General features: G+C 43.1%; 1 protein-coding gene across 2 annotated transcripts in view; it reads right to left on the bottom strand.

The window, feature by feature from the left end:
* Nucleotides 1-14,201, bottom strand: part of LOC110506001 (RNA-binding protein 25) — a 41,954-nt gene extending 27,753 nt beyond the window's left edge. The window contains exons 1-8 of one of the 2 annotated variants that reach the window (XM_036962599.1): nucleotides 14,066-14,201; nucleotides 13,562-13,677; nucleotides 11,834-11,883; nucleotides 11,094-11,270; nucleotides 8,349-8,421; nucleotides 6,699-6,859; nucleotides 5,893-6,087; nucleotides 4,869-4,952 (exon numbers count right to left, since the gene is read on the bottom strand). In XM_036962599.1, the coding sequence (XP_036818494.1) occupies nucleotides 4,869-4,952; nucleotides 5,893-6,087; nucleotides 6,699-6,859; nucleotides 8,349-8,421; nucleotides 11,094-11,270; nucleotides 11,834-11,883; nucleotides 13,562-13,655 (834 nt within the window). In that variant the 5' untranslated portion in view covers nucleotides 13,656-13,677; nucleotides 14,066-14,201. The remainder of the gene's footprint in view (nucleotides 1-4,868; nucleotides 4,953-5,892; nucleotides 6,088-6,698; nucleotides 6,860-8,348; nucleotides 8,422-11,093; nucleotides 11,271-11,833; nucleotides 11,884-13,561; nucleotides 13,678-14,065) is intronic. The other variant, XM_036962600.1, reaches the window with a different exon arrangement.
* Nucleotides 14,202-14,419: the final 218 nt, after the last annotated feature.

Here is a 14,419-nt window from a genome sequence, read left to right as displayed (position 1 = left end):
TCTGTTGGGGCGGTATGCAAATTGGTGTGGGTCTAAGGTTTCTGGGATGATGGTGTTGATGTGATCCATGACCAGTCTTTCATAGTTATAGATGTGAGTGCTACGGGGTCGGTAGTCATTTAGGCAGGTTACCTTGGCGTTCTTGGGTGTACAGGGACAATGGGGGTCTGCTTGTAGGTATTACAGGGTCAGGGATAAGTAAAGAAAGTCAGTGAAGACACTTGCCAGCTAGCTGGTCAGTGTATTCCCATGGTACATCCTGGTATTTCATCTGGCCTTGCGCATATTAACCTGTTTAACTTCTTTGGGATACGGGGCAGCATTTTCACTTTTGGATGAATAGCGTGCCCAGAGTGAACTGCCTCCTACTCAGTCCCAGATGCTAATATATGCATATTATTATTAGTATTGGATAGAAAACACTCTGAAGTTTCTAAAACTGTTTGAATGAGGTCTGTGAGTATAACAGAACTCATAAAAAATCCAAACAGGAAGTGGGAAATCTGAGGTTTGTAGTTTTTGAACTCAGTCCCTATCGAATACACAGTGGGATATGGGTTATGTTGCACTTCCTAAGGCTTCCACTAGATGTCAACCGTCTTTAGAATGTTGTTTCAGGCTTCTACTGTGAAGGGGGAGCGAATGAGAGCTGTTTGACTAAGTGGTCTGGCAGCAGCCTCGTTCTCAGTCACGCGCGTTCACATGAGAGGTATCTCTCGTTCCATTGCTTTTCTACAGACAATGGAATTCTCCGGCTGGAACATTATTGAACATTTATGATAAAAACATCCTAAATATTGATTCTATACTTAGTTTGAGAAGTTTCTTCGACCTGTAATATAATTTTTGAACTTTTCATCCGACGTTCGGCTGGACCTGAACGCGCGTTTGGATTTGTTTACCAAACGCCCTAACAAAAGAAGCTATTTGGACATAAATGGACATTATCGAACAAAACAAACATTTATTGTGGAACTGCGATTCCTGGGAGTGCATTCTGATGAAGATCATCAAAGGTAAGTGAATATTTATAATGCTATTTCTGACTAATGTTGACTGCGCAACATGGCGGATATTTCTTTTGGCCGGTGTCGTAGGATTCAATCTTAGTCCTGTATCGATGCTTTACCTGTTTGATGGTTCGTTGGAGGTCTTAGCGGGATTTCTTATAAGCATCTGGATTACTGTCCCCGCTCCTTGAAAGCAGCAGCTCTAGCCTTAAACTCAGTGCAGATGTTGCATGTAATCCATGACTTCTGGTTGGGGTATGTACGTACGGTCACTGGTCAATGCACTTCTTAATGAAGGTGGTGACTTATCAGAGCCAAAAAATCCCAATCTGGAGACGGTGGAAACCACTTTATCTAGTTACCATAAATAATTTAGCTAGCGACATTCATAAGATTTCAAAGTGAACCAAAACAAACTGTTGTTGTTGTTTTATGTATTAACAGCACAGAAACACACATCAGGGTTCACTCCTCTCAGAAAAACAGGAAATAGAGATGGATCCTCTGTGGGGCTAATTGGTTGTTTGTGACTTACAGGTGATGAATTACGGACTCACTCAGCGCGTCTGTCTCTGCCCCTACAAGCCTACAAGCTACTCCTGTGAGGAAGAGCAGGTCAAGTTCACAGAAACAAAATAAAAATAAATAAAAGTGGCAAAATATATCTGTCCATAGATCCCTTACGATGGACCAGTGATTAATTTACTGTACACATTATCCAGTTAAAATCACACCACATTAAAAAGACTAGTTTAGATACAAAATGGTGATCTTTTACATTGGTGTTAGAGAGAGTCAATGCAGGTAGGTATTCCAGTTTGGGTAAAAGGAATGAAATCATAGAGCTGTTCTTACCCAGAGGTCGTCTTCTGATGTCCACCGTCAGATCGTCTCAGACCAACAGAGTGATTAACACAACACCAGACAGAGACAAGAGTACCAACAGTCCTTACCATACAGAGAGATACGGTACCTCACCAATATGGTACCTCACTACAACAAAAAAATGCTATGGCTATATGCCCATTCATTGAGCTGGTCAAATGCCATTGAATGATGTTCGTCAATTTTGTGCTGGATAGTGAACTACAACGTGTAAATCTGCTGGACTAAACTGAACTGTGGGTCTCCTGTCCTGTCAGAGAGAAGAAGGAGGAGAGGAAATAGAATAGAGAAAGCTGGAGCTGAAAGAGATTATAGCGAAGATTTCCCTCCACTACATCTCTCACTTCCCTTTGGATTAAACTGATGTTCTAGAATGTTCCCTGTCCTGTCTGGACTTACCTCTGATGCAACAGTCCCCTGTCCTGTCTGGACTTACCTCTGATGCAACAGTCCCCTGTCCTGTCTGGAATTACCTCTGACGCAACAGTCCCCTGTCCTGTCTGAAAATGCCTCTGATGCAACAGTCCCCTGTCCTGTCTGAAATTACCTCTGACGCAACAGTCCCCTGTCCTGTCTGAAAATGCCTCTGATGCAACAGTCCCCTGTCCTGTCTGAAAATGCCTCTGATGCAACAGTCCCCTGTCCTGTCTGAAATTACCTCTGATGCAACAGTCCCCTGTCCTGTCTGAAAATACCTCTGACGCAACAGTTCCCTGTCCTGTCTGAAAATGCCTCTGATGCAACAGTCCCCTGGCGATGAGGTAATATCCTGTCACTAGATGTGTGGTGTTTAGTGTGGGTAATGTTTCCTAACATGCTTGAACCTTCACGTTCCACTTACACACTGTATATGATGGGAATAGTGCTCGTCTTTACCCTAAAAACCTTCCAAGTCTATTAGATTTGGAAAATAAGCAGCATAAAACCTTCCTGTGATGTTCCTAAACAAGGTTTTTATTTAACATAATAGAGAGGTAATATAAGACGTATACAAATATAAATCACAACGAAGTAGAAAAGGAGAAAGTAAGAGTTGAAAGCTGGAGGGGGGGGGAGAGGGGGAGAGCGAGGGAGAGGGAGGGAGGGAGGGGGGAGAGGGATTGAGAGGGAGAGCGAGAGGGAGGGAGTGGGAGAGCGAGAGGGAGAGGGAGGGAGGGAGGGGGGAGGGGGATTGAGAGGGAGAGCGAGAGGGAGGGAGTGGGAGAGCGAGAGGGAGGGAGTGGGAGAGCGAGAGGGAGGGAGTGGGAGAGCGAGGGAGTGGGAGAGGGAGAGCGAGGGAGTGGGAGAGGGAGAGCGAGGGAGTGGGAGAGGGAGAGCGAGGGAGTGGGAGAGGGAGAGCGAGGGAGTGGGAGAGGGAGAGCGAGAGGGAGGGAGAGGGAGAGCGAGAGGGAGGGAGAGGGAGAGCGAGAGGGAGGGAGTGGGAGAGAGGGAGGGAGTGGGAGAGAGAGAGCGAGAGGGAGGGAGTGGGAGATTGAGAGGGAGGGAGTGGGAGATTGAGAGGGAGGGAGTGGGAGATTGAGAGGGAGAGCAAGAGTGAGGGAGTGGGAGAGGGAGAGCGAGGGAGTGGGAGAGGGAGAGAGCGAGGGAGGGAGTGGGAGAGGGAGAGAGCAAGGGAGGGAGTGGGAGAGGGAGAGAGGAGGAGAGGGAGAGTGAGAGGGAGGGAGGAGGAGAGGGAGAGAGCGAGGGAGGGAGGAGGATAAAAGACAGACAGAAAGTCTTACCTGTCTAGTCTTCAGATCTCAAAGTGCTGCTGTGGAGGGACGCTCCCTGCTTTTAGTACCCTACACTACAGACTGCTTAAACAGCTGCCGTGGTTATTCACTCTATTCAGTCTCTACCTTTGGGTTGCAAAATCCCAGGTAGTTTTCCCCAAAATAGGATAGTTTTCCCCAAAAAATCCCCGTAATTTCATAAATCTTTCAACCGGGAATTCTGGAAAACTGGGGGAATCTGGGCCATAATTTTGAGTCCCTAGTCTGCCTTCTTCAAAACACAACACAAGGACCTGCATAGGTTCACTAGGCTCTCTGGCTTTGTATTCACACAACCAGTAGGGCTCTCCTTTTAACCCATGCCAACTAGCTAAAAGGCATTGGTGTATGCAAAATGGTACCCGAATACCATATATATATATATATATATATATATATAGTGTAGCACAGTCTCAGAGCCAGTTGCCCCTTTGCAAGTCCTCCAGAAGGGAGCGCCCGAGACGTAGAGATTATAAATTAAAAGATGATACTTACATCCTATCCTCGCATACTTTTCCCCCAAAAGCTCTGAGATTCATCTTGCTTTAGTCATCATATGATGTCTACCATAATGGTGGGGTTATAATCAATAGATTAGCTTTGAGGAATTTTAACATTTCGTCCATCCTATCAGGCTTTGGGGGGGTGGAGGGGGGGGGGGGGTGTAACTCCAGTCCTCGGGGGAGGAGGGGGGGCTTGATTAGCGCCACACTTGTGCCCCAGCTGACACACCTGACTCCAATAATCAACTCGTTCATGATCTTCAGTTTAGAATGCAATTAAGTTTAAAAATCCTGTGTGTTTGCTAAGGATGCTGGGGGACGGGGGGGTGACCCTGAATAAGGCCACCGAGGACTGGAGTCGCCCTGTCCTGCGTCTAACTGAACGTTCTACTGTATACTTTCATCCCAAGTCACTGTTATTAACAGTTTATCCTATAATTCTTTACACTGTTGGGGAAACTGAAATATATCAGTTGTTGACTTAATGGACATTCCACATATTGTTTATTTTTATTTTTTTATCAAGTTCAATTGAACAAAATTAGCAAATATCTGAACTATTTGAAATTAATGTTAGGACGTTAGAAATGGGGGTCAATACATTAATTTGTAGTCCAGTCATTGACAGGGATGTTAAAACTACACTGGGTATAATCTAGATATGGGTATTGTAGTTTCTTTCTCCAAAGCCTAAATGTGAGAACAGTGGAGTGTGTTACCTTGTGAGTGTCTCTGAATTTACTGATCTCTCTGGATATCAGGTCTCTTTTGTCATCTTCCATGTCCATCACATTGATGTCCTCCTGGGGAAACAGATAAACGTGATATCAGGTTCATAACATGTCCTTCTACCGTCACCAAACGACACTGCTGAAACAAGGTCCAGGGCGGCCCAGAAGTTAGCGTAGCGATTTACAGAAAATAAAAACAAAATGGCTGCAGGTTAAGCGCCTCCTCCTGGAAAACAAAGTGAAGAAACAAAAAAAAACACACTCCATGTAAAACAACATCGACAATCTCTCTCATCACGCGCTTTAAATAGGAGGAACGGACGCTACTACCTCCTCTCTCCAGAGGAACGGACGCTACTACCTCCTCTCTCCAGAGGAACGGACGCTACTACCTCCTCTCTCCGGTGGAACGGACGCTACTACCTCCTCTCTCCGGTGGAACGGACGCTACTACCTCCTCTCTCCAGAGGAACGGACGCTACTACCTCCTCTCTCCAGGGGAACGGACGCTACTACCTCCTCTCTCCAGAGGAACGGACGCTACTACCTCCTCTCTCCAGTAGAACGGACGCTACTACCTCCTCTCTCCAGCTAAACGGACGCTACTACCTCCTCTCTCCAGCTAAACGGACGCTACTACCTCCTCTCTCCAGTAGAACGGACGCTACTACCTCCTCTCTCCAGCTAAACGGACGCTACTACCTCCTCTCTCCAGTAGAACGGACGCTACTACCTCCTCTCTCCAGTAGAACGGACGCTACTACCTCCTCTCTCCAGAGGAACGGACGCTACTACCTCCTCTCTCCAGTAGAACGGACGCTACTACCTCCTCTCTCCAGAGGAACGGACCCTACTACCTCCTCTCTCCAGTAGAACGGACGCTACTACCTCCTCTCTCCAGTGGAACGGACGCTACTACCTCCTCTCTCCAGTGGAACGGACGCTACTATCTCCTCTCTCCAGAGGAACGGACGCTACTACCTCCTCTCTCCAGTGGAACGGACGCTACTACCTCCTCTTTCTTCTCTCTCTTCTTCTTGCGGGGCTGGTTGTCTCCGTCCTGAGAAGGGGCGTTGAGCTCACTGCCGTACTCCCGGATCAACCCCTCGATCGCCCCTTTCACTATGTGGTCACGACGCTTTGTGTCTTCGTCAAGAACCTCTTCCTCGTCCTCTTCTTCCTTGGGCCCGTCCTCAGACTTGGCTCCCTATGAGACGTAAAAAAAAGAGAGAGTAGAGAAAGACAAGAGACATTCCTTTATAAAATAAAACAAAAAAAGTACAGAGAAAAGAGGAATGTTCATGTTGGATTTTGCAAGGTGTGCCACGCAGAAGCCATGTTAAGACCAAGCCAATGCTCTGCCCTGACGAAGACTAGGGCCGGGATGATACCACTATCGCAATATTTTGTGTTACATGACGAATAGAAGAACACAAAACAGACCAAACTCTACGGTGCTATAAATAAAATAAAAAATAAAACTGCTGTGTGTAAAATATTGAGTGTTATTATTTTGGGACTCTGAATAGTTTAATAATGTAATGTAGTAATGTAGAGTAATAATGTTTGTTTGTTTCCAACATTAGAGCTGTTTTCATAAAGAAGTTTAACATCTGCTTTGTGTTGTATTGCCTTGCCGTGATACAAACGAGTATCGTGATACCGGTATCGTCCCGGACCACATAGAAGACCCGAGAGACTAAATGTTGGTAATGAAATGCTCACTGCTAGGAGAGAGGTGACACTTATATTTTCTGAACCCAGTCTGCTCTCCTCCATTACCCTCTCATGGTAGACAGTGTGTGTGTGTGTGTTCACCCCATTGGCGTTCCTCTTCCTAGCCTTCCATTCTTCAAGCTGGGCCTTGGTCTTAGCATCCACCTTGACCAGCAGCTTCTTGTCTCCCAGCAACAGCTCATGTAGCAGACGAAGGGAACGCAGGGTGGACTCTGGCTCCTTGTACTCACAGAAACCAAACGCTACAGAGGGAGAGAGAGTTGTATACAGTCACTGGGAGAGAGAGAGTTTTATACAGTCACTGGGAGGGAGAGAGAGAGAGAGAGATTTATACAGTCACTGGGAGAGAGAGAGAGAGAGAGAGAGAGAGATTTATACAGTCACTGGGAGAGAGAGAGAGAGAGAGAGAGAGAGAGAGATTTATACAGTCACTGGGAGAGAGAGAGAGAGATTTATACAGTCACTGGGAGAGAGAGAGAGAGAGAGAGAGTTTTATACAGTCACTGGGAGAGAGAGAGAGAGAGAGAGAGAGAGAGAGAGAGAGTTTTATACAGTCACTGGGAGAGAGAGCGAGAGAGAGAGAGAGTTTTATACAGTCACTGGGAGAGAGAGCGAGAGAGAGAGTTTTATACAGTCACTGGGAGAGAGAGAGAGAGAGAGAGAGAGAGAGAGAGAGAGATTTATACAGTCACTGGGAGAGAGAGAGAGAGATATTTATACAGTCACTGGGAGAGAGAGAGAGAGAGTTTTATACAGTCACTGGGAGAGAGAGAGAGTTTTATACAGTCACTGGGGGAGAGAGAGAGAGAGAGAGAGAGAGAGAGAGAGAGAGTTTTATACAGTCACTGGGAGAGAGAGAGAGATTTATACAGTCACTGGGGGAGAGAGAGAGAGAGAGAGAGAGTTTTATACAGTCACTGGGGGAGAGAGAGAGAGAGTTTTATACAGTTGTAAATGAGAACTTGTTCTCAACTGGCCTACCTGGTTAAATAAAGGTGAAATAAAAATAACTTGCTCGGCGGTAACTACACAGACTCTGCGGTAACTACACAGACTCGGCGGTAACTACACAGACTCTGCGGTAACTACACAGACTCAGCGGTAACTACACAGGCTCGGCGGTAACTACACAGACTCTGCGGTAACTACACAGACTCGGCGGTAACTACACAGGCTCGGCGGTAACTACACAGACTCGGCGGTAACTACACAGGCTCTGCGGTAACTACACAGGCTCAGCGGTAACTACACAGGCTCAGCGGTAACTACACAGGCTCTGCGGTAACTACACAGGCTCAGCGGTAACTACACAGGCTCTACGGTAACTACACAGGCTCGGCGGTAACTACACAGGCTCTACGGTAACTACACAAACTCTGCGGTAACTACACAGGCTCGGCGGTAACTACACAGAGTCGGCGGTAACTACACAGACTCGGCGGTAACTACACAGACTCGGCGGTAACTACACAGAGTCGGCGGTAACTACACAGAGTCGGCGGTAACTACACAGAGTCGGCGGTAACTACACAGACTCGGCGGTAACTACACAGACTCGGCGGTAACTACACAGACTCGGCGGTAACTACACAGAGTCGGCGGTAACTACACAGGCTCGGCGGTAACTACACAGGCTCGGCGGTAACTACACAGACTCTGCGGTAACTACACAGGCTCGGCGGTTAACAACACAACAAGGAAAGGAGGGAAAGTATAATAGAAGTGTTGTACCTGTTTTGTTTTTACCTTGCAGTTTCCCAGAAGCCCCTTGGACCCTCTTCCAGCTCAGGACCAGGCCACATTTCTACAGGATGGTGGAAAAGACAGGCAGAGGGAAATCACTCATCTGAGACTAAAGACCAAAATGTCAGTGTGATCCAATATCATTCCATCAAATTGGTTTGTAAACTTTATATTAGGGTTATTACGACACCAGGATCACGATACACAACCGAGAATCGTGGCAAGGAATGCTCTCAATGTAGCAAACACACAGCCTTCTGTTGAGGCACATTTGTTTTTCTTCCCAGAGCATTTCAGAAAGTATTCAGACCCCTGGACTTTTTCCACATTTTGTTGAGTTATTTTGACTTATTCTAAAATTGATTAAATTAATTAGTTTCTATATCAATGTACACACAATACCCCATAAGGACAAAGCGAAAAACTGGTTTTTAGAAATTTTAACAAATTTATGAATAAACCCTCCCCAGAAATACCATATTTACATACAATACCAATCAAAAGGTGTCCAAAAGTTTGGACACCTACTCACTCAAAGGTTTTTCTTTATTTAGTACCATTTTCTACATTATAGAATAATTTATTCTAATAGAATAATATAATATTATTATATTATAATATATTATATCATTAATAGAATAATAATATTATTATATTATAAAATATTAATTAATAGAATAATAATATTAGTATATTATAATAGATTATATAATTAATAGAATAATAATATTAGTATATTATATAATTAATAGAATAAAAATATTATAATATATTATATAATTAATAGAATAATAATAATAGTAGTATATTATAATATATTATATAATTCATAGAATAATAATATTATTATATTATATAATTAATAGAATAATAATAATATTATTATATTATAATATATTATATAATTCATAGAATAATAATATTCCCGAATGCACTGTATATCACACAATATTTTACCTACATCAGGTTGGGTGTTTAGTCCTCTTTAAAATAACAGATCTCAGTCCTTTTAAAAGTGAACTCTGGGTAAAAAAAAATAACTCAGTTCTCGTTGTATTCACACTGCCTTTGAATAAGGATTCAACTATTTTGTCAGTTCACCTATTTTTGTGAGAGAGAGAGAGTCATCTTTGCATTCACATTGCTATGGTTACAAAGGAACCAAGATTTTTTTTTTTTTTTTCTCCCAACATTCACTCAATGCACTCTGGGATTTTACAGAAGTGCAAGACAAGCCATTAAATCAGAACGTGTTATCAGACAGCGAGATAAACCAACTTACATTTTGGAAACTAATATAAAGATGACATATAAAAAATTATAAATCAGAAGATCATATTAACATGTAAATATTACTGGAAACAGAATTAAATAGCAGAAGAATACAGGTAGATTAAATAATGCTGTAATTGAAAATTGTACACTCAAAATGTAGGCTACTGTCCCTTTAAGAGCAAGCATTGATTTTGTACCCTGTCGTGATTCTCAACATCTCAACATTGTGTCAAAAACTCCACACATATTTTTGGAATGTATCCGTTGACAATCGCTTAATCAATATCCCCCGAAAAAACAGCATAGGCCTCCCGGGTGGCGCAGTGGTTAAGGGCGCTGTACTGCAGCGCCAGCTGTGCCACCAGAGACTCTGGGTTCGCGCCCAGGCTCTGTCGAAACCGGCCGCGACCGGGATGTCCGTGGGGTGACGCACAATTGGCCTAGAGTCGTCCGGGTTAGGGAGGGGTTGGCCGGTAGGGAAATCCTTGTCTCATCGCGCACCAGGGACTCCTGTGGCGGGCCGGGCGCAGTGCGCGCTAACCACGGTTGCCAGGTGCACGGTGCGGCTGGCTTCCGGGTTGGATGGCACTGTGTTAAGAAGCAGTGCGGCTTGGTTGGGCTGTGTATCGGAGGACGCATGACTTTCAACCTCCGTCTCTCCCGAGCCCGTACGGGAGTTGTAGCGATGAGACAAGATAGTAGCTACTAAAACAATTGGAGACCACGAAATTGGGGAGAAAAAGGGGTAAAATATATTTTTAAAAACAGCTTGGTTACAAAGGAACCAAGATTTTTTTTTTTTCACAACATTCACTCAATGCGTGATAATACGTTCTGATTTAATGGCTTCTGTAAAATCCCAGAGTGCATTGAGTGAATGTTGGGAGAAAAAAAATAATAATATTGGTTCCGTTGTAACCATAGCAATGTGAATGCAAAGACGACTCTCTCTCTCTCTCTCTCTCTCTGTCTTGTAATTTTATGTGGAAGGGAACAGGATGGCGGGAATTCAAGCGGACCGAACTCATAGCGCGAACTCATAGCGCCTCTCAAGATGATCTCAGTTCGGGTTCAAGGGCTCTTTTGAAGGGCCTGAGTTCCTGTAGAGAGTGTTCACACTTCACAAAACTGATTTAGGCAAACCGCACTGAGTTCACACAAATTGTCTGAGGAACATACGAGATTAGTCTGCTTCATTCTTTAATTTATTTTTTTGCCATGGAAAAACCGAGTATTGTCGTATCGCAATACTGGTATTGTAGACAAGCCCTACTTTATAAAAGCCCTTATTTTTACATAAACTGTTGTCACAAAGTGCTTTACAGTAACCCGGCCTAGAAACCAAGAACCAAGCAGAAGCGCAGTGGCAAATAAAAAGCCTCAAGAGGACCCAGATCACAAATAAAAACACAAACAGAAAGTTAAATCCCCTGTTTCCGTGCCCTGCTCAGTGCTCACCGCTAACAGCTGTCTGACCAGCATGTCTGAAGCCTTCTCGGAGATGTTCCCAACAAACACTGTGGTGGTGGGGTCTCCACTGCCCCCATCCTGGTTCTCCTTGACTCGGACTGGGTTCAGATCCTTCCTAGGGCCAGGAGGCATCTGGACCATAGACACTGTGGTAGGAACCATGACCTGCAATACAATAATACAACACAGACATTAGGAGAGGGGAGTTTGTGTGTCTGTGCATTTTTGTGTGTTTATTTGTGTGTGTTTGTGTTTACTTGTGTGTGTGTGTGTGTGTGTGTGTATATATATTTGTTTGTGTGTGTGTGTGTGTGTGTGTGTGTGTGTGTGTGTGTGTGTGTGTGTGTGTGTGTGTGTGTGTGTGTGTGTGTGTGTGTGTGTGTGTGTGTGTGTGTGTGTGTGTGTGTGTATATATATTTGTTTGTGTGTGTGTGTGTGTGTGTGTGTGTGTGTATACATTTATTTGTTTGTGTTTGTATATATATTTGTTTGTGTTTGTGTGTGTGTATATTTGTTTGTGTGTGTATATATATTTGTTTGTGTGTGTGTGTGTGTATATATATATTTGTGTGTGTATATATATTTGTGTGTGTGTGTATATATATTTGTTTGTGTGTGTGTGTGTGTATATATATATTTGTTTGTGTGTGTGTGTGTGTGTGTGTGTGTGTGTGTGTGTGTGTATATATATTTGTTTTTGTGTAACAGCAGCAGCAGTAGAGGCTTACAGCGGGCGCAGAGGTCATAATCCCCATGTGGACTGGAATCATGGGCGTACCTCGAAGAAGACACAGAGACACATCAGACGAATCTGCAGTACGACATCGGTTCTCTCCCTAATACACCGCTGCACTTGACCATCAAAAGTGATGTGTTGATTCGATTTTATTAGGATCTCTTTTAGTCCTCATTTGGACTGATCTTCTAAGAGTCGTTAAAACATTTAAATACAAATGTATAATGAATGCAACAAACAAAAACAAATCACATGTTGACATATAACCCACTGCTACAAACTGCAGACATAATATTATGACTAGATAGATTGCGTCATTCATCTACCGTAGTCCTGCATAACCTTCACATGTATTGGATTTTTACAAATACTTCTAAAGTATTGCGTGCATTTTATACATTGAAAAAGTTTCTGGTTTGCTCCGATAAACTATTACATTTCTTTATTTCTTTTGAATCTAAATGATATTTTGTCTATTTCTCTTTCCTGGCTGGGTAACACAAACATCCAGGCTGTATCACATCCGGACGTGATTGGGAGTCCCGTAGGGGCGGCGCACAATTGGCCTCAGAGTCGCCCGGGTTTGGCCAGGGTGTACGCCGTCATTGTAAATAAGAATTTGTTCTTAATTGACTTGCCTCGTTAAATAAAAGGTTCAATTAAAAATAGCACAATACCCTCCAATATCTCACTGATTGGTCGACCATTGGCAGGAGTAATGAGTTCTTTGCTGTCTTTCAGGATTGGACAAACATTTGGAAAGTGCCTCTTTTCCAGTGACCAATTAAATAGGAATTTCAGTGGAGCTGCAATCTGGGGAAGCAGCAGAGCGAAGTAAAATAATTGTCACATAAGATCATAGATTTACCTGTAGATTTACCATCAGGTAATGACTTCAATAGGTTTAGCACCTCCTCCACTGACACCGTTTTAGACAAAAAGAGCAGATCTTATTGCTCATAATATGATCATCAATTCATTGGACAATAGCTTGTTTGGAAGAATTGGTGTTTACATTACCTCTCAGCAAATTAGTTTTCCAGTCAACCTCCACACAAGACGGGCATGATGAGATAGATGTATCAAGTAAGCCCTTCACTGTATTTCATACCTTTTTTACAATCAAAACAAGCATTTTTATAAAATAACGGGGTTTTTTTCCCCCTCAAATTTCATTTAACTGCATAATTACGTAATATTCTATAATTGTCTTTTTAGTTTTGATTTGGCTGCTAAGTCTTTTGCCATATTTCTTTGAGAAAACGCCTCATCAGTTCATCAATCCATGGAGATGGACGAGCCCCAACTGTCCTCTTTCTTACTGATGCATGATGGTCCATTACCTCAGTGAGCAAATAAATAAAACATTCTGTCGTGTGATTTAAATCATCCTCTAGATAAATCAGCTTCAAATAATTTTGAAATTGCACATGATTAAAACAATTATTATTTTTTTTTATGTATCTTGACCACAATCCTTGGGGATTTCTTTGAAATCTTGGTGTTCATCATTATAGTCACAATATTATGGTCTGTCCAGACCACTGGCATTGATCTGGCCTTTAGGCATTGCAATAGTATATAACAGAAGATCAGATCAATGCACGCAAGATGCCTTTAATCCACATAGCAATACATAATTAGAAAACTGAAAAGGTTTCTGGTAGCAGAGGCCTCTGCTTACATCCAGTTTGATCACTCAGACTAAAATGTTTCTCACCTGCTGGGACTCCCTGGGGGAACCCCGCGAATTGGGGAGGGCAAATCCCGGGGGGCAACTGGGGGAGGCGGTTCAGGTGAGGGGGGTACGACATCTTGGGAGGTGGGTGCAGTGACCTGGAAAATGAAATGTAAAGGAAGAACAGGTTCAAGGATTACCATGGCATGGGGTAACCCATGAATACATTCTGGCCTGCGGAGATAACTAAGCTAGCCTAGCTAGCTAACAGCTAAACTGGGTGTTTGGTTAGCCTACATTACCTACAATTGACATTAAACAATTACACCAATGAAGTTAAATGTTGTAGGCCAACTGGCTGCCTAGTTAATAGAATTTAATAGAATAAGCTCTTTCCATTACACACTTCCTATTGGCCATCGTTAGTTAAGCTACTGACGCTACCAAGCAAGCTAAAGAGCTAGCTAGCGAACTAACTAAATGTTGCTAACTTGCTAGCTATTCTAACGTTTATAAACTTTTGCTAGAAGAGTGGGATGTACATACCTGAAACCGGGCGACGTATACACACTGTAACCTTGTATAACCTTTAATGAACAATATGTTATCTGTCTTCGATAGCTAATTTGCTAGCTACGTTATGCCGCTAAAAAAAAGAGATGTTTTTCGCAATGCATTATGGGATATGTTTTTTATTTTTAAAAGAGTGTTCATATTTTTTCAACGCTTGAGGTCGACAGAAATGTATATTACTGTACCAAAATAACCCTGTTTGTTATAGTAAATTATAGTAAACATACCAGTTTGTTTGTTTTTTGCTCAAAAACAGATAACACATCACAGAATAACAGACACAAACCACTGTATTTGTAACCCCCATGGATATACATTTTTGGCAAT

The sequence above is a fragment of the Oncorhynchus mykiss genome, chromosome 25 (assembly GCF_013265735.2).
Source record: "Oncorhynchus mykiss isolate Arlee chromosome 25, USDA_OmykA_1.1, whole genome shotgun sequence".
Taxonomy (NCBI): Eukaryota; Metazoa; Chordata; class Actinopteri; order Salmoniformes; family Salmonidae; genus Oncorhynchus; species Oncorhynchus mykiss.
The sequence above is the reverse complement of the archived record's forward strand: the minus strand, read 5'-3'. Positions and strand labels throughout refer to the sequence as shown.